General features: G+C 43.1%; 1 protein-coding gene across 1 annotated transcript; it reads left to right on the forward strand.

The window, feature by feature from the left end:
* The first annotated feature begins 2,101 nt into the window (after positions 1–2,101).
* LOC138756481 (zinc finger protein 367-like) lies at positions 2,102–14,016 on the forward strand. Its single transcript, XM_069922968.1, has 5 exons — positions 2,102–2,393; positions 6,531–6,681; positions 8,824–8,943; positions 10,798–10,939; positions 12,729–14,016. Exons 1-5 carry the CDS (start codon positions 2,157–2,159, stop codon positions 12,937–12,939), a joined length of 861 nt encoding a protein of 286 aa, XP_069779069.1. The 5' UTR covers positions 2,102–2,156; the 3' UTR covers positions 12,940–14,016.
* Positions 14,017–20,384: the final 6,368 nt, after the last annotated feature.

Below are 20,384 nucleotides of genomic sequence, written 5' to 3' on the forward strand. Positions count from 1 at the left end.
CAAGGGCTTGTATGTTTGACTACTGTTCAGAGACTACAGCTCTGCTTTCAAAACCATAGTCTCCAACAAACTCATTCCTAAGCTTCGGGATCTTGGCCTCCCCTCTGCAACTGGATCCTGGATTTCCTGTCAGTAAAAATGGGTAACATTGCCACGATCACACTCAATACCAGAATGCATAAGGACGTGTACCCAGTCCCCTGCTATACCCGAAAAGTAGTTAGCTTTAAGTTCTTTGGAATAACTATCTTCAATGTTAAAGGGCAGAGAAGACACCAATGCCATGTCACCCCATGTCCCTCAACAAATTCTACAGCTGCATCATTGAAGATGTACTTATTGGATGCATCACAGCATAGTCTGGGAGCTGCCTTGCTCAAGTTCGCAGGAAACTACAGAAAGTAGTGAATACAGCTCAGAACGTAACAAAAGCTTCCTTCCATGGGCTTTAACTGCATCTGCTGCTTAGAAAAGACAAGACAACATGCTGAAAGACCCATCACACCCCTGACACACTTTATTTTCCCTTCTCCCATTGGGGAAAAGGCCTAGTGAAAACACACTCTAAAGACAGATTTTTCCCTGCACCTATCAGGCTCTTGAATGAAGCCCATAACAGTGCTCTCATGCAGCCCTGACAGTGCTAATTAGTCTTCCTTTTCATTGTAATCCTATATTCTGTAAATTATCCTCTGTTCACAGAACCCTTCTCACTGTACTTGACATTTTGTGGTCAATTTGTTCATGGAACTGAATTTCACAAACACTTGGATACATCAATTTTTAATATGAATGTCTAACATCTGCACTGCTTTTTAATGTTAAATATAAATATTTTGTATTTTCATTATTTTTTGAACCCTCTTGAGTGATAGCATCCTTCAAACACCTTATGGGATGAACCACATGAATGTAAGGCAGTACCATCAGATTATTCAACCACAGATACCCTCACAATCAGGCTTGCTTTCTTTCTTCTCTGAGATGCAAACTTTGCAGTGGATTCAATGAACAGCACCCAAGGGAAGGAAATTCTGAAAGCCAATAGAAACATAATGGCACAATTCAATCCCATTTCTGTTTCTCGCCTTTAAGTTCTCCACTGAAAGTCTAAAGATGTATTTTACAGGCTGATTTTAGGTGAAATTTCCCCCTGTGCAAAATTGACACAACATTTGCACAATTTGATCTCTTGCTGTGATGGAAACAATTGGTGTAATTGGCTGGCACGGGCTCTTGGGCCAAAAAGGTCTGTTATTGTGCTCTATGCCTAAATTTATAATTTAAAACCCTACTTCATTGGTGTAAAAGAGAGTGAACTTAAATTTTGGTGTGGGCTTTACGGGATTGAAACGCATACTTACTACTGTGAGAAGCAGAGGTGCCTTCACAGATTTCACTCGAGACAAAATTTGAGAACAAAGAACTTATACTATTACAACAATGCAAAGTTGGGTGCTTCCCCTTACCCTGGGAACACACACAGATACTGAGGCTGACCCAACTTTTATACATTTCATTTCAGTACAGAGATACCTTCCCCCTAACATTCTTCTGCCTCCTGGATTGGTTCAGCATTAGGTAATTCTGCCCACGTGGATACTAACTTCTTATCACTTTATGTGCCTTCCTGCAAACTTTTTAGCCAGGAAATATCATGTCTTTGTTCTTTACTCATTAATCAATCCCCAAGACTTGCTAAAGCTATCTACTTGCTATCCTGTTTTGAAGATCCTTATTTTATTATACTTTTATAACCCTTCCTCCCATTCCACCATCCCTTCACCCTGATTTAACTTAATAATACTTCATTTCTAATGAGCACTTGCTTGACTCCACATTCCAGTATCCCTTACACTACTAACGCTCAGGTGAAGGGGCGCCTCCGGATCAACCTCGCTGGCGCTTTGAGTCATCTGGGGAGGTTTTAAACAGCGCTCTCGGCTTTCACGATCAGTTTAAATGCCTGGTTTGACACACACAAAGTCGCCGGCTGATTGGGCGAAAAGCGCGGGGACCCCCCTCGGATCTCTGGTCTGATTGGTCCAAGAGATTTCCCAGCAGCCAAATATACGCGGGAGAGACAACGGAGGATCAGAGCTTTTCCTCCTTAGAACTTTCCTTTTTTGAAAAAAACACACACCGGGGAAATATCAATGTATATCATCATGTCTGAGGCTGCAGGTTGCGACTCACCCAAGCGGATGCTTGTCTCTGTAATCAAATCCACGTGCAATGCAGAGGAGGTAAATCTGGGTCACTTGTCAATGTATGTGTCATGCCAATGGGCGGAAAACTCCAGCAGCATGAGTATGAGTCTGAGCCCGACTCCCAGCCTCGGATCGGCCGGGTCCGTCTCGCCTGGGAAGAGTCCTGACCTCCCCGCCTACAAGGTAAGGGAAAGTCGACTTTCTACTGACAGTTCCTCTCTCGATTGAATGAATCTTCAGCAGACAAGCGGCATCCCAACAGGATTTTGCTACCTTGTATGGTGGGTGGGTGGGTGGGGGTGGTGAGATAGTCGTGTCCTGGGATGAGGGCATTTAACTAAGGGTTTGCATACAGAGTCAACCGAATTGATCCGTTGCATCTGTGCTTTAAATTGTTATACGTGTCATGTGAGCTGAAAGTGCTTCGTGCACTTACTTCCTTTGCAGATGTGCATATGGTTCGGGGGCCCAAGTAAGTTTGCTGGAAATCTTTTTAGTTTCGTTTCCTCCGCTCGGAGAGCAATTTACTTAAAAGTACTTGCAATGGGTTTCCCAAAAAAAAATGAGCAGTTTCCAGATTTCAACGTTTGCAAATTTGCAAAAGTGCCTTATTTTCCGATCGTGGTCGCAATTATTTCAATAGTATTTTTTAATTCAGTTACTGAATATTTTGGGGCGCCGCTTTGCTCGTACCCTGGACGACTTTTAAGTTGCAAACATCCGCAGAGAACCCGCCAAAAATGTTGCAGGCGCCAACATTCCATCGCCATGGAGACGCGGAGCTCCGCCCCTGACGAATGCGCGCCTGATTGGCTGTTTTGGGGGCGCCGATTTAAAGTGACTGTCAAGTTGCGGGAAGTTCTGGGACGTTCCGCTGAAACGAAGTTGCGGCCCCGCGTATTTGATTAGTTTTGGTATTATCCATCACCCTAATCTCTGAAGGCGTGAAGAGGTCCATTGGACAAGAGGGCAGGAAGAATTCACGAGAATGTTGCAGGGATGGGAGAGGCTGGATACGGAGGACATGGAATATTAATGTTGATAGTGTCGATCGGCAGAGATTAAACTTCTCCCCAGGGGAGTGAAATCTAGATTTAAGGTGAGGAGGAAAGATTTAGAACGGATCTGAGGGGCACCTTCTTCATACAAGATCAGCACAGTTGATGGGCCTGAATTCTGAGCTACAGAACTCTCATGAATAAATCTCCCTGAAATTCCACCCACGAGCCTAACTAGGGCTCTACAATAACTGCATTTATTTAACATCCTTAGCCAGGGGATTCTTTTCATTTAATGTCATTTGTTTGATTTTTTTTTTAAATCAAGAAAAGCATTTACTTTCCTTCCAAACTGTTTTTTTAAACAAAACAGCAGGTGATTGGGGATATTGGAGGCACATTCAATACAGCACTCAAAAAGGAGTGCAATAATATCTGAAAGGGGTTACAGGTCGATGAGGAGAGTGATTTAGTTGGATTGTTTTTACAGAGATCTGGTATGAACCAGGTGGGTCAGTCTCCTTGTGGCATTCTGTGAAAATGGCGAGACACCTTTGCCTAGTCCTTTTAGGTTAGTATGTAGCCTTTCCACATTATGGAATGACAAAGACTAAGTCATGTTTGAATGCAACAAGAATTCACCCTCTGGTTTCTTTTTTTTTGGCAAAGAGTAACAGCTCTTCAGTACAAATTTGGCCTAATTTCTCGTTCATCCCCATCAAGACACTTCTCCTGAAGTGTCTTTTGCCAATTTTTTCTTCAGTTGACTTGGATAACTTGGTGACCGTTTGTCTCCGCTTGGTAATGTGTTGCTGTCCAGTAAAACCCCTGATATCTGCCATCTATGGTGATTGGTAGATGCCGTATAAGTGTGGTTTATGGTTGCTTGAGACTTACTTTTACCACCTTTTAAGAGTAAACAGTTTATAAGGACAAAAATACTGTCCTGTACTTACACTGCACAAACTTCACTTGCATGAATAGATAAACTTTAAAGCATTTTACTTTATTTTCAGTCACATTCTTTGAAAAGATTTAACCATTGCTGCACCTGCAGATTCCTCCCCCTCCATGGAGCCGAGTCACCCGAAGGACAAACAATAACCTTATAGATAATTAACCCCCGCCCCTCCCCCCTTCCCCAAGTTTACAGATAAAGCCTCTGACCACAGCAACTCTTACTAAGCAGGGATAAGGAGACACTTTAATTAAAGAGGCAACCCAATGGCGAGTGGCATCAACTAATTCTACATCCTGGGCGATGCCATTGCTGTTTCACACAACTTTATTCAATCAGCTGTTACGAGCAAAGCTCGACCAAGCCCTCCCCCTGCTGGCTGAATGTTTGCTCCCATCTTCACCAAACGTTTGTGTATTACTTCAGAGAACATTTACTTTTACAATTTTAAACTTAATCTATTTTTTTAAACCTGTTATTTTATTCTTATTTATTTAAATTTTTAAATTTATTTTCCTCGATCTTATTTTTGGCCAATTGTTTGAATTCCAGATACCAGGGGTTTTACTGTATTAAAATATTATACAAATGGAATTGGTTATTGTTCTGATCTCAGTTCCTCACGTTTCTGCTAGAGTTATATATTGTGTAAGAGAAGAGATCTCAATGGGTTATTTGAATATAATTCTATCGACGTGCCTGGTTCAATGGTGTTGAAGCCAACTGGAAGTGTACCTGGTCCCAATCACGTCTCCAATTGATTTCCAATTCGGCATCTGTAAGGAGTTTGTTCGCTCTCCCCATTTGTGCAGTTTTCTCCGAGGGTTCCATTTTTCACCTACAAAACACGTACAGGGATTGTAGGTCATTGGTGTACTTGGGAGGCAACGGTTCATGGTCCAGAAGGGCCTGTTATTGAATTTTATGTATGTCTGTAGGGATGATCAGAAATATCTTCAATTAAATATTGGGGAAGTCTGCATTGGTGCCTTAGATTTTTGCACCAAATTCGTTCCTTGGACACTGATTCCAATCCTCTTCTTGGGATTGTTTGGAACTAATTCAGACTGATCACAACCAGCATGATGTATTTGATTCTGAGTGAACCTTTGGACCATCTATCATACATCTTTAGTGAGTCTAAACACAACCTGCCGGAGGTACTCAGTGGGTCAGGCTGCATCAGTGGGAGAGAAAGAATGGTCAACATTTCAGGGAGTTTGTTTTTTTTTTAAAAAAAATTTAGACATACGGACTTGCGGTATGGGTGACAGGCCATTTTGGCCCACAAGCCCATGCTGCCCAATTTACACCCAATTAACCTGCACCTCAATGTTTCGAAACCAGAGCCCCCGGGGAAAACCCACGCAGACATGGGGAGAATGTGCAAACTCCTTGCAGCCAGCGCTGGATTTGAACCCCGGTCCCGATCGCTGGGGCTGTAAAGGCGTAGCGCTAAGTGCAACGCCGACTCCCATTCATGCCACTCAACCCGCTGAGTTCATCCAGCAGTTTGTGATTTGCTTCAAATTTCAGCATCTGCAGATTCCTGTGTGTCTCCTCTTTCTTGGGACACCGAATTCCACTTCTGTAACGTTGCCTGACTTTCCTGGGACACCGAGTTCCACTTCTGTAACGTTGCCTGACTTTCCTGGGACACCGAGTTCCACTTTTGTAGCATTGCCTGACTTTCCTGGGACACCGAGTTCCACTTCTGTAACGTTGCCTGACTTTCCTGGGACACCGAGTTCCACTTCTGTAACATTGCCTGACTTTCCTGGGACACCGAGTTCCACTTCTGTAGCGTTACCTGACTTTCCTGAATTCTCATCTGTGCCTTTTCCTACCTCCAGACCTGCTATTTTAATGCCCTCAAGATCAGCGTCCATGGATCTTCCCTCTGCCTACTTGTTATCCAATATTCTGTCCCATCTGAAACTAAGGCCTGTTGACTTATCATGCCAGTGTCTCCAGTGAATCAGAATCTCTATCTTGAAATTCTGCACCCCTCCATAGTTGCACCTCTTCCCTATGTCTGTAATTTTTTTCCTATCCTTTTCAACTCGCTGAGATGTCTATGCTCCTCTTAATTATCCACATGAAATTAGAGGCCTTGCCTTCATTCTTCTGCTTTTAAGCCCTGAAATCTCTTCACCCCACTCCCTATGAGCTGTTGTTCTCTTTTAGTCATCTTTCCTTAAACCTCTCTCTGTTGAATATTTTTTTGTTTAATGATGTGCCTGGATAGTACTTTGGGGCAGTAAAGATGTTGCATAATTGAGGTTAATCAAAGTTACTCGGGCAGGGCTGTATCGTGACGATGGCAGGGTCTCACTGGCAATGCCCTTGGGCTGTGTGTTGCAGGATGGGCTTCGGCGTGGCCGCCCAAGAGCAGAGATAGTCCAAGACTTGATCACTGAAGGCACTCTGTCCACTAGTCGCATCCGCTGTCACATCTGCAATCGAGTATTCCCACGGGAAAAATCACTACAAGCTCACAAAAGGACACACACAGGTAAGCAAGAGACACAGTAAATTGCATTGGCCCCAATGAAATAACTTTCAAAATACTTATCATGACTCCTTCTTAGGCACTAATTGATTTTTTTCTGTCATTTAAACTCTGTGAGTAGTGTTCTTCTACTGTTCGAACTAAGCTGTTAGGCTGCTCACAGATGAACTCTTCTCTCTGCCCCACCTGTAACGTGATAAATAAACTTAAACTTCAGGCTTCATTTGTTCTAAGCTGTTAGGCTGCTCACAGATGAACTCTTCTCTCTGCCCCACCTGTAACATGATAAATAAACTTAAACTTCAGGCTTCATTTGTTCTGTAACCTTGTCACCTTCTCAGATACCATTTCAAATTCCTACTTGTGCATCCCTGTCAATCTTGCCTTGGTTCTGTGGTTTTGGCACATATTGAAATTGTATCAAATTACATGAATGAAACAAATTGGAATTTACAAGACCCAATGAGGCCATTCACCCCATTCTGTCCATGCTAAAAATAATTTACTCCCACATTACAGCTCCTGTTATGTCACCTTGATGACTCATCATGACTCATCACCTTGATACTCATCATGGGACGATGGTTAAGTGTGATGAGGTTCCTGTCTCTGCCACCATTTCCAACAGTGACTTCCAGACTTTCGCCATCTACAACCAAAATGTATTTTCCTCCACTCCCATCCGATCCTCTTCCCACACAACCTAGGGAGTAAACTCGTGTAAAAGTGAAGTTTTTAGCTTTTGACCATAACAAGTACCTCGTCGTTCAAGACGTCGGGGGGTTCCAAGGGGCAGGCGGCCGGATGGTGTCCGCATTTGAGGCGTCGGGAGCTCCGATGGATGGGCGGCTGGGGTCTAGGCGAAAGTCCGTTGTTGAGGTGTCCTGAGCTCCAATGGACAGACAGCCTCATAAATACTTGGTACAAGAACATCTCAGAGGTTGGTTCTACTTCCTATCCCCACCCCCCCCCCCCCCCCCAAAGCTTTTCTACAGGTTACAAGTCAGAGGTGCAATGGAATACTTTCCAGTAGCTTGAATGAATGCAGTCCCAGCAACTCTAAAGAAACTCGCTACATACCACATGAAGCCCCCAACTTGTCTAGTGCCCGTCCACCACCTTAAACTCCTCCTTCACTCTGGCTGCAATGTGCCTCTGTAACGCAATCCATCCCTGTAACGCAGGTATCTTCCTGCTTGCTTCCTAAACCTGTGACAATTACCACGTCCAGGATTTGAGGGAAGGTGACTGAACAAATTCCTGTTGAAGTCATATGCCATTCTGATTGGTGATGTATCACAGATCTTTAGTATTGCTGAGGTTCCTTCCCTGCCACCATGGTGGCCCTTCCCCACCTTGAACAACACCCATCGCAAAGGAGATTGGCAGCAATTCTGGCAATGAAATCATTAGAAATACATTTTAAGAATGTTAATTTGCTCATCTTCTTGATTTCTGGTTCCGCAGAGGATTGTTGGAGCTCTTAATTTTCTCTCTTATCATACTAAAAATCCTACCTATCGGGAATATTTGTTTGCGGTCTCATGAGCTAAATTATGGTGAGAAAGTTTGTTTTGCATGGTATCAAGCTAGTCATCTTGTACGTAATATAGTGTAGCGGGTTGTGTGCGAGTGCAGTGAAAAGACCGACACAACAGGCCGAGAGCTCGAGTAACACAACTGCCTCACTTTGAATTCCGCGCTGCAGCCTTTAAGGCTGTGTCTGGTTCCGCCCCTTCCGGTCTGGGCCGGAAGAGAAAGTCCCATGACGGTATCTTTGCCACGGCTGCCCCGCTGACCACGCGTGACAAGGGGGGCCGGTTCGCCACTACAACTATGTGCATCGCCACCAGAGCAGTAAGAGCACTGTCCAGAGTGCAGTTTAAGAGACCAATCCATTAGATCAGAGCAAGAGCAAAATTACTTCACTTGTGAGAGGTATGTTCAGGACCCTTGAATCTGGCGACGACTGATCCTACATTTGTGAAGAAGGTGGCCGGGAAAAGGTAACCGTGATGGGATGAGTCTTTTAATGCAAGAGCTGCTTTTCTGAGGCGGGGGGAAGTGATTGATTTTTTTTTAACTATGTGACCTTACTTTAACATTGTTTCTTGATTTTCCTCTGCTCTCTTTCTGTGGCATCAGGTGAGAGGCCGTACGTGTGCGACTACCCGAGCTGCGGGAGAGCGTTCGTCCAGAGCGGACAGCTCAAGACGCACCAACGCCTGCACACTGGCGAGAAGCCCTTCATCTGTTCTGAGCCAGGTGAGTGACAGGGAAGCTGTTGAGGATTGGTGGAGGTGGAGGAAGATTGCACGAGTTAGGGACAGGGGTAGGTCACACAGCTTCTTCAGGCTACTCCACCATTCAATGAGCTCATATCTGATCAGAATGAATGAATGGTTTATTTTCCTGTGCATAAATGCAATGAACAGAAGCAATTAGAGTGCATGCATTAAGGTCAGAGTGTAGCGTGATCACAGTCACTTTAAGGAGGGAATAAAATTACACTGAAGGCAATTCAGATTTTCAGATTTATTGTCAGTAGCAAAAACAAAATGCTGGAGAAATTCAGCAGGTCAAGCAATGTCCTTTATGTAGCAAAGGCAGAGATACATAACTGACTTTTTGGGCTTGAGCTCTTCATCAAAGATTTATGTGATGTCATGTATGTCACATACATGACATCACATACAGCCCTGAGATTCTTTTTGCTGGGGGCGAGGCAGAATTGGAAGTGCAAAGAAAACTGTAGTCAACATAAACATGTAAACAAAATAAAGAAAAGTAAACAAACTGACTGCAATACATAGTTTTTAAAAAACCCAATAAAGTGCAAAAGTAAGATCCTTAAATGAATCGCTGATTGAATATGTCGTTGAGGAGTCTGATGGTGGAGGGGGAGCAGCTGTTCCTGAACCTGGTGGTGTGAATCTTGTGGCACCGAGACCTCTTTCCTGATGGTAGCAGTGAGAACAGAGAATATGTTGAGTGGTGTGGATCCTTAATGATTCCTGCTGCTCTCCAATAACATTGTTCCCTGTAGATGTTCTCAATGGTGGGGAGGGTATTGCCTGTGATGTCCTGTCATCCTCTACCTTTTTTCAGGGCTTTTCCCTCAGGTATTGGTGCCTCCATTCCAGATGTGATGCAGCCAGTCAGCACACTTTCCACCACACATCTGTAGAAATTTGCCAGGATTCTGAGAAGGTTCTCCATTTTGATTTAGAGTGTCAAAGGGTTGTCTTGCAGAAATGATTGAGCAGGCTCTTTCTATACTCACAGATCTTTAGAAGAATGAGAGGTGGTCATATTGGAACGTGCATGATTCTGAGGGGATTGATGGATTTAGACTATGCAGAACCAGTGGCCACAGCACAGTGTTGCAGCTGGTCGAGTCACTGCTGCGCAGATCCAATGTCCCAATGTACGCATGTTGCTTTTGTGGTGGCAGGGGTGATTTAGGTTGGAGCTGTCAGAAGGAGCTATGTTTGTTCATTGAATCGTCTTGGTGTGACACTGTTCTCAAAACCCAACACTTTGTTTTAACCTAAAGTTCACATGACATTGGTCATTGGGTTTCAAGTTCATTGTCATATTATTACCACCCAAGCTTTTGGCCACCTGCCCTAATATATCCCATGGTGCACCATAAACGAACGTGTGGCCCCACTTCTTGCGTTGCTGTGGAGTTGTATTGTTTGTAACCGTGAGAGGCTGCATCAACAGCTTCCACTCAGAGATGAGCCTTGACTAAAACGTGGATATCTCCTGAGACTGTGTGATGGCCTAGTAATTGTTATTGCTGGTTAACTCTTGAATTTAATATCCTGCACAGAATGTCAATCTTGCAGGCAACGCTGGGCATTTATTGTCCCTTACTCTAACCAAGTAGTAGTTGTGAGTGAGAGTCTGGAGTCAGGCAGAATGAGGACGAATCTCCTTCTCCAAAGAGTGTAAATGAACCAGGTGGGGTTTTTTAAATGACAATTTGGTTGTTTCATGGTGCCTAACTCAATTTTTAAAATTAAATAAGATCTAATTAAATATTTATTTATATTAAATGTTTTACTTAATTAAATGCCACTGACACTTATGATTCTGACGGGTTCTCACCAGGCTGTGCCACTAAGTTTGCCCATGCCAACCGGCACTGCGCCAAGCACCCAAACGCTCGGCTGAGACGACAGGAGGCTGCGTCAAATCAGGAGCGGGCCATGGCAATGGAGGAGGATAAGGCAGTGGCAGAGTGGCTTGCAAGGTAAGTGGCCAAGATCTCTGTCCTCCCCTCCCACAGCCGCCAAGGTTGCGAGAGTGCATATTCCCGCTGCTGGAACTAGCTCTATCTGCCTGGGAGTTTCCGCCACCGCTCACTACTTGTGAGAGTTGGTGAGTGTTTTAACTGTGGAACGGATGGAGCTGTTAGGTCTCGTTACTAGATCTTTTTGCTGGATATGGACTGAGTATGGGATTCTTAGTGGGTAAATATCACCAAACTAGAATATTTAAACTGTGTGGTCAAGCAACAGGAAATTAAATCAGACAATTGATAGTTTAAATCTCAATGATTTTACTCCCCCTCTTGCCATGCCCAGCCCTGTGCAGCTTTGCAGTCCTCAAGTTTAAGTTTATTATCATCTGACTGTACATGCACAACCAGACGGAACAGCAATTCTCCAGACCATGATGCACACACATACAGTATCCTCAGTAATGTTTGGAACAAAGACAATTTTTATTCAGAATTATTTGTATACATTTTGGTTTGACCATGTAGGAATTACAGCACTTTCTGTGCATAGTTCCCCTTGTTTCAGGGCTCCATAATGTTTGGGACATTTGGTTTCACGTACTCAAGTATGTTTAATTGCTTCATTGGTTCAGGTATAAGAGAGCTAGCCTTGCTTCTAAACTTTTGATCACCCTTGGAGACTGTAGTTGCCAGTTTTCAACACGAGGACTAGAGTTGCACCACTGAAAGTCAAAGAAGCCATTGTGATGCTAAAAAACAAGGATGAAACAGTAAGGGACATCACCCAAACATTAGAATGACCAAAATCAACAGTTTGGAACTTCAATAAGGAGAAAGAGTGTACTGGTGAGCTCAGTAATCGCAAAGTGGCCGGTATTCCACGGAAGATCTCCACTTGCTGATGACAGAAGAATTCTCATCATCATGAAGAAAAATCTCCAATCATCAGTCCAACAGATCAGAAACACTCTTCAGGAGGCAGGTGTGGATGTGTCCACAGAAAACCATAAACGGAAAATACAGAGGCTACACTCCAAAATGCAAACCACTGGTTTGCACTTTAATTACATGTGAATTGCTTGATTACAAGTTGAAAACTGAGGACCACGGGGCAAATAAAGCAAAAAAGGTTCTTTGTCCCAAGCATTACCGAGGCCACTGTACACATACACATACAAATCGAGCACATAACCATCACAAAAAATACAAACAAATAGAATTAATAACAAATATAAATATTTGTAATCATTTACTTAGTTGCAGCTCATCAATATTACAGCCTGTAGGACCAAGCTATTTCCCAGCCTGGCAGTCCTGATTTGGATCCTCCTGTACCTCCTTTTTGATGGTAGTAAGCATATATTTATCCAGTTCCATTTGGCCACAGTGGAACCTGCCTCTACCACATCTGCAGGCAGTGCATTCTAGATTCCAACCACGCACTGTCTTCTTTGTGCTACCCTTAATTCTTGTGCCCTTTATTTTATAATCTGTGACCTCCATGTCCTTGGTCCCTCCACTGCAGGAAACAACCTCCCACTCTCCGGTCTGTTCATTTTCCTCGTCGTTCTGTCTACTTTGATCAAATCTCTCTTCCGTTCATGTCTTTAAAGAGAAAAAGGCCTGGTTCTCCCATGCATCCTTATGTTACGTTAAGTGAATCTTTGGTGCTCCTCTATGATGGCTTCTCATCCCTCCGGTAATTGATGAGCACAGAACTCCAGTTCAACCTAGCGCCCTTGGTTTAATATCCATTGCCCCAGCTTTGATGTTCTTCTTCACTGTGTGACTCCCTCAGGTACTGGCAAAGTCGGGAGCAGAGGCCGACTCCCATGAAGGAAGAGACAGCTTTCCAGGGGCTGAAGAACCCGACAGGCATCCGCCTGGAGAAGCAGGAAGAGTCGACGCCACCTTGTGCTGGACACCAGTTGCAAGAGCAGAAGGAGCGCTGGCATGGAGCGCTGGCACTTATCCAACTGGCAAACCTGTGCTCAGCTCAGCCGCTTTGAATCACTTTACCTCCTCCCTTGTTTTCCTGCACCCCTGCTCCCTCTGATACTCCCCACACCCAAACAAAATCCTTTCCTTGCCTATGTGTTCCTACCAGACTTCTACATTCCCACCCCTTCTGCCTGGCCATTCTTCTCCTCTCCTACTTTCCAAGGAGCAGAGGTGGGGTGGGAGTCTGCAGAAAATCCAGCATATGACCTCATTGCTCACTATTTCAAGTGGCCTTCCCCAACGGTTCACCCTCACCACCTGCCAAGTCCATTCTAACCTGTAACCTGCTGCTGAAAGCCCAGTTCCTGTCCTGTTACTTTTGTATTTTGTTCCATGTGACAGAAATGAGGATGCTAATTAGTCCCACTCTCGTCGCTCCCCGCTGAGTCTTAAACAAGCTTTCACTGAGGCAGCGAGCATCTGCAGACTTCTCTGTTTAACTTCGCTGAGGCTGTTCTTAGTTCAGCTTTGAATATATTTATTTTACATACTGGCTCCCATTCATTCCTTAAACTATGATGCTCTTGCCCACCTCTGGCTGAGTTACCAGGGTATTTGTCCAATTCCCTCCTCTGAAGCTTCCATTTATACAGCATTTTCATGACCTCATGGTCGACACGTACTTTGCAGCAAATTAAGTACTTCCTAAGATGGATGGTCACTTTCACCCCTGGAAGAATCACAATGCAGCAAGGAAATAATCACCAGATAAGCAGGTGCAATCTTGTTTTTTGAGGGATGAATGCCTTCCAAGGCAGCTTGGAGAACTCTGCTTCAAGATAGTGACTGGGATCTTTTCCTTTCTCCAAATAGAACAAGTACCCAAGCAAACAAGGGCAGGAGTTGGCCACCAGGCTTCTCAAGCCTGTCCTGCTGTTTATGTGAACAAGGTTATAACTTTATGCACAGGGGACTCGATGGTCCAAATAGCCTACTTCTGCACCGAGATCTTATTGGTTATCTGATGGCACCAATTCCTTTTCTGTGCCAGTTCCTCATAACCCTCACTTCCTTGCTCTTCCAAATTTTATCTCCATCTTAAATCCCCTCCTTTTTAGGTTGACAATTCAAGAGATTTCCCCCCCCCCCCCCCCCCCAGAAGAAATATCTTCACGACTCAGTTTTAAACGACTGCCATTATTTTGTGGCTATGTCCACTTAATCACGACTCTTCCGCTGGTAGAAACATTTCATTGTCTCTCCTGCCAGAGTCCCTTAGGATCCTTCCTGTATGTTTAAGTAAGGTCAGTTTAAAAATCTGCGCATTGCACGGGGCACTGGAGTGCTGGCTTGTGTCACGTGCTGAAGTGTTGCTTGAACTTTGGTGCAAGATGAGAGAGCAAACTACTGAAAATTAATGTGTAAGTTTCAAAACATTGGTCACCAATTTGGACGAAGAGAGGGAAGTAAGCTAGTTGATGTGGAATTATAAACAGTGGGCAGAACAGTCAGAGGTGGAGTGTATCAAGTATTTATTTAATATTGTCACATTTGTGGTTTTGCCTGCTGTAACAATAACGTCAGAATATATTGCCATCTTCTGCTGTATTCAGAAATTGCAGCACTTAACCCTTCCCTCATTAGTTACTACTTTTCTATATCTTCATTGAAATTACTTACCATCAGCTTCAATGCTCTGCACACATGATTATGGGTTAAGAATAATGTTTAACCTACCCCATGTGTCATGCATTAAAGGTTTACTGGTGGCTCAACCCTTCTGGGATATGCAGTTGGGACAGTTTGGGAGATTGCTATATTGCAAACTGACAGACTGTGAAAGTGAATGTTAAATCAGTGGTATGGTTTGTGGTCCATTGCTTGTCTGGTTTGTTCCTTGTCATGGAGGACAAGGTGAGAGGGTAGTTGCAGTGGTAAGTAAATAGAGTAGTGACGGGGGAGGGACTAGAATTGAGGGTAATGGAGCAAGAACATGCCAAGGCACATAGTTGGAGCAGCTCTATTTGCTTCACCTGTATTTTTTATCTGTCTTGAGTAGAAAAGATAAAGGTTCCATTATTGTCACATAATACTACATTAAGAATGTAACATTCATGAAATTCTTTAACGTGGCTACCGTGAGAAAGACCGAGAATCACCACAGGGGCCCCAGTGAGGGATGAACTTGCAGCCTCTGGTTTACAAGGCCAGTGATCTAACCACTGAACTATCTGCAGAATTGGTTTCTTAGAACAGAAGGTGGGGACTGGATGGATACGGAAAGGTGCATAAGGATAAGGGCACAGGGAAGGAAATGATAATGAAGTATCAATGAAGATTTTAATTCCTGTGACAGTTAGTGCTTTTATAACTGTGGCGACTGTTGTAATCTAAGAAACATGCCGAACACATCAGGCTCTTCTATGTACAAGATAATGACCAGGTCTATTTTTATAATGTTAATTGCAGATAAAGATTGTCCATGATATTAGGAAGAACTCCTGGTCTTCAAAGTAATCAAGTGATCATTAATAACTACCTGGTGGGGAAGCAGGGACCAGCTCAAATTAACATCTCATCTGAAGGTCATCACTTACAACTGTGTGGCCTTCCCTGCGCATCACAATGGTTTACTGTTTGGAGTAAAACTCCAACCCTTAAACAGACTCTGGCTTGAGGGAGCCAAAACTTGCACGCAACTCTGAGGCATGAGGTTGATGGGATAGCCGAGGTAAACTGGAATAGAACTGAGGGGGGAGTTGAAATGGGATGGGGAGGAGAAGCTGTCGAGCAGACCCAGCAGCAGGGAGGAAAAAGAGGAAGGGCAGTGGGCTGGGGAGAGAGGTGCTTGGACGATTTTAACTGGAGAGAGCAAGTGAGTGGGGCCCAGCCTGAGAAGGGTAAGAGGTGAGGAGTGAAAAAGAGGGAAGGATTAAAGGATGAGGAATGGTGGGGTGTTCTGAGCATTGCTGATAATATTCCTATAGGCTTTGCCATAATCGTAAAATCTACCTTTTTATTTGTATATCAGCACTTTTTTAAAAATTGGAAATGAAATGAATTTAGTGACAAACCCAGGAAAAACATTGGCAAAACAGTGGTTTTATCAACAATTTAATTGTGATTCCACCCAAACACCTGTTCATGAGATTTGCACAGTATATCACACATTGCAACAGCATTATAGTTTGCACTTCAGGATAAAGACAGTTCTGTTTGTGCACCATGAGGTGGTGGTCCTGAATGGGGTCCTGCGAGGAAAGCGGGTCAAGATAGTGGCAGTGGCAACCTTAGTGGACTCCGCATGGTGATGCCTGTCGAAAGCTGTTCAAGGAGCACACTCTGTCATCAAGTTTAAGTCCTGGTAATCCATGAGGAGGCGGAGAGGATGAGACTGTGCAGCAGATCAGTTAGACTGAAGGCTGCAGGTCTGGCACTTCAAATTCTGTGTACAACACTTTATTTTTGTGAAAGGCAATTTCATGAATTGGAAGATACAAGTTCATCCTGATCTCTTTAAATTGTACATAAATATTCAGGGAGCGGGCGCGACTGGTCCAAGAAATGATTTTCTTAAATCAAACTCTTCGAAATGTGTTGGGTTTAAAGAAACCTTTATTCCACGTTGATTTGGAAATCAAAGAATTTTACACTGGATAGGTTTTACTACACCAGGATTCTGATTATAACATTTAGTGTGAGCTAAGCTGACAGATTTTAAGTAATTGGGAGAAGCTTCCAAAGCATTAATACCCTGAATCTAACTCATTTGTTTATCAACAGACGACTTGCAAGGTGAGGGGTCTAAAACACCAGAGTTTGGGACTTGGCTTCTGTGAATGTGTAATTAGTTTTTAAATGTAATTTTGAAAAGATGTCTGTAGTTTAATTGCACTGTACATAAACTATTTAATAAATTGCAAATAAATTTAATAAAGTATCTTTTTAGTTGAAGGCATCTGTCTTGTTTTTCCTCCAGAGATGCAGCATTGTTTAATTTGTAGGTTCTTCCAAGCAATGTCCTCCTTTCAGAATCATAGGATTGTTATTGTATAAGACGAGGCCATTTGACCCTTGAACTAACTTTACACAAGAGCAAATAAGTCCCAGGAGCTCTGAGGACTTTCAGAGTTCATATCCAGACCCCCCTGAACCTTGCATCTGATTCTGCCTCCATAAGAAATTTGTTAACACGCTCTTCATGAGGTCAGTCTGGAATTCCTCAAATTTCTTTTCTGCAAAACTTCCACACGCTCCAAGCACTGACCAACTTCCTCTGATATCACAATAGCCTTATCATTAGGCACTTTTTACACTGCCGCTGAAGAGTGGACAATTTCAGGAAATTTATTATGTAAATTCCATCTCATAATTTTTCCCCTGGGAGCCTTGCACACCCCTACAGAGCGGCTGCCATGTGAATTGACCGCAGCCACTTCGTAAGAAACAGGTCTAATGAATATGACGTTTACCCCCCCCGACAACTCCACAATACAGGAAGGCTGTGTAAAAGTGCATCTGTGTAAATGACCGCATCAGGACACACCGGACGGAGTATGCTTTATTATGTATGCTGACATTTTTCTGAATAATTCCAAAGTTTTTGTGTAAAAATGCCAATTCATCACATTCTCGCTGATGCTGCACGTTTCTGAGTCTGCAGGTCGAATCCCTTTCTCCCCTTGTTCTGCTTATCCTGAGGACTACGTCCCCTAGTTTTTATTACCTCCACACAAACATGCTCACTATCTACCCTTTCAAGCCCCCTCAAGATCATACATATTTCAATAACCTCTTATGTCCTGATTTCCCAGATAGAAAAGTTGCTATCTGCTTGATCTTGTAAGGTTATTCTTTCATACCTGGAATCAATTAAGTGGAGCCTTCAAGCCTAGTATATTAACTGTGAATAAAACTCCAGGTGTAATTTCACTAAAGACTGCGTACAGTAGAAAATCTTCCCTATTTCAACAGAAATTCCACACAATTATCTTTCAGATTAGCTGGAACCTACAGGTATTTGGTATGAATTTGCCTTTCTTCAGAAAGGTCATCAAACCTGAAAAGTTTTCCTCTCTCTAAAAATGCCGTTCGACTTAACCCTTGGTGTCTGGCGCCTAAGGGTAGGTGCCGGATAAGTATAGTTTCCAGTTGCTTGAGAGACTTACAATGCCTAACTAAATCACCTACATTAAGAATAAACAGTTTAAAATACAAAAATACTATACTTTCACTGAACAAACTTCACTTGCATGAATATATAAACCTTAAAGCATTTTACTTTATTTTCAGTCACGTTCTTTGAAAACGTTTAACCATGACTGCATCTGCAGGTTCCTTCCCCTCCCCTGCTTGAAAGATTAACCACATTATAGACCATTAACCAAACCCCCCCCCCCCCCCCCACTGCCAGGGTGACACTTACTATGCAGGAATAAGGAGACACTCTAATAGAATCACCCCCACAACGAGTGGCATAATCCTGGGCTTCACACAACTTTATTCAAACAAAGCCCGACCAAGGCACTCCCTCCTCTGACTGAATATTCGCTCCCATCTTCACCAAAGGTTTGTGTTACTTCAGAGAACATTTACTTTTACAATTTTAAACCTAATGTACATATATTTTGACCTATTTTATTTATTTTAATTTTTAAAATTTATTTTCCTCTATTTTCTTTTTTTGTTGATTGCTTGAGTAGGTACCAATTGCTTGAATTCTGGATACCAGGGGTTTTATTGTACTTTTAATTATTGAATATGCCTGCAACAGATAACTAAACTTTCCACAAGTAGCCATCCCAGCATTGTCCAAAGTTCATTATTCTCCCAACACTCAAACAGAATGTAGTAATGAAGGCACGGACCTAATTCGTGTCATATTTCTGTGGGCACCTGTATTTTTTTTCCAAGTTTTAATCGGACATCCTTTTGAAAGTTACCAATGGATTGCTTCTGACCTTCCAATAATCGCATTCCATTTAATTAGAATTGTTCCAATGCTGAGCAAAGCTATTCAACTCAATGAATCTAAGATTGCTTTATCCGGGGAAATTGCATTAGTCCCCCTTCCTGCTGCTCGGTACTTTCAAGTACTTCAATTTATTTTTGAAAGCCATGACTGGATTACTTTCACCAGCCCTTGAAGGCAGAGTTCCACATCATAACTACTTATTGTGTCAGAATAAATTTTCTTCATGCTTCTTTTTAACACCTTGGTCAATCACAACCTTGCACCCCCTGAATCTGGATCCTTCCTACTTACCCCATCAAAACCCTTCATCTGTTTCAATATCTTTATCAAATTTACCTTAATATTTCATGATCTGGGGAATATCCACGATTTCTCCATTCCCTCCACATAACTGAAGTCTGTCACCTCCAAAACCACTGAGAGAGTCATCCCCCTGAGGAATCTGCTGACTACATTAGAAGAGTGTCAGAAGGTTTGTGTAACACGTAAATACCAGGATGCACCTAATGGTCTATTTCCAGGCAGTAAATAATATTGAATAACTTCTCCAAAGACTTGCTGCTCTTTTAAACCATTATCTACTGTGATTGAAGGCTCCAGGCCAAGAAGTAATTGGTGGTGATGTCACTGATTTTAGCATTTCTCAGCTCATCATGAGCAAAGCAGAGGAAGAAAATGTTTTAATGTCCCATTTCATTGCCCATTGCAATGACGGTATCCAGAGATCAGTTCCAAATGAACTTGGGTTCCTGCCTCGATCCTCTCCCTTCCCGGAAGGGTAGATATTGCAAATGTCCCAGATGGTCATGAGGAGGAAGGACTGAGCTGGAGATAACTGAGACAAAAGATTGTTTATTTTAATTGAACAGTAAAATAATGATTAAGTCCAAAGACCTGGGCAATTGAGACAAAAGGGAACTTCATGTCCATCATCGATTAAAGGACTTAAATAAATCTGAAATCTAGTCCCAGTAAGCATAGAGGTAAAGCAATGTTAAAAAACCCCAGTTGTCCTCCAGTGAAAGAAGTCTGCCATTCTTACCCAGGGTGGTCTTTTTGTGACCAGCAGTGTGATTGGTCTTTGAAGCAAAACAATTAGTGAGTGGCTTGAGCGACGCAGTTACAGTGCCAGCGACCGGGGTTCGAATCCACCGCTGTCTACATGGAGTCTGTGTGGGTTTCCTCCCACCCTCCAAAATGTACCAGAGTTGTAGGTCAATTGGGTGTAATTGGCTGGCACGGGTTCGTGGGACAAAAGGGCTTGTTGCTGCGCTGCATGTCTAAATTAAATTGCCTGCCTCCTATAAGGCTTGACCAATAAGTATTATTATTGCCAGTGACATTCACATCAGGTGAATGAATAACATGCTTTTGCCAAATGTGCAAACTATGGTTCTCCAGAGTGCCCTGATTTGGGCTTCTGAAGTGCTCATCTGAACGCTTAATGTTCCCTCCCTTCCCAGCATCGACAGATCCAAGTAGCGTTGGTTGCCCTCTTAGGCAGGTTGCCAACCATCCAGAATTCTCTGTCAGTAAAAG

The sequence above is a fragment of the Narcine bancroftii genome, chromosome 3 (genome assembly GCF_036971445.1).
Source record: "Narcine bancroftii isolate sNarBan1 chromosome 3, sNarBan1.hap1, whole genome shotgun sequence".
In the NCBI taxonomy this organism is placed as follows: Eukaryota; Metazoa; Chordata; class Chondrichthyes; order Torpediniformes; family Narcinidae; genus Narcine; species Narcine bancroftii.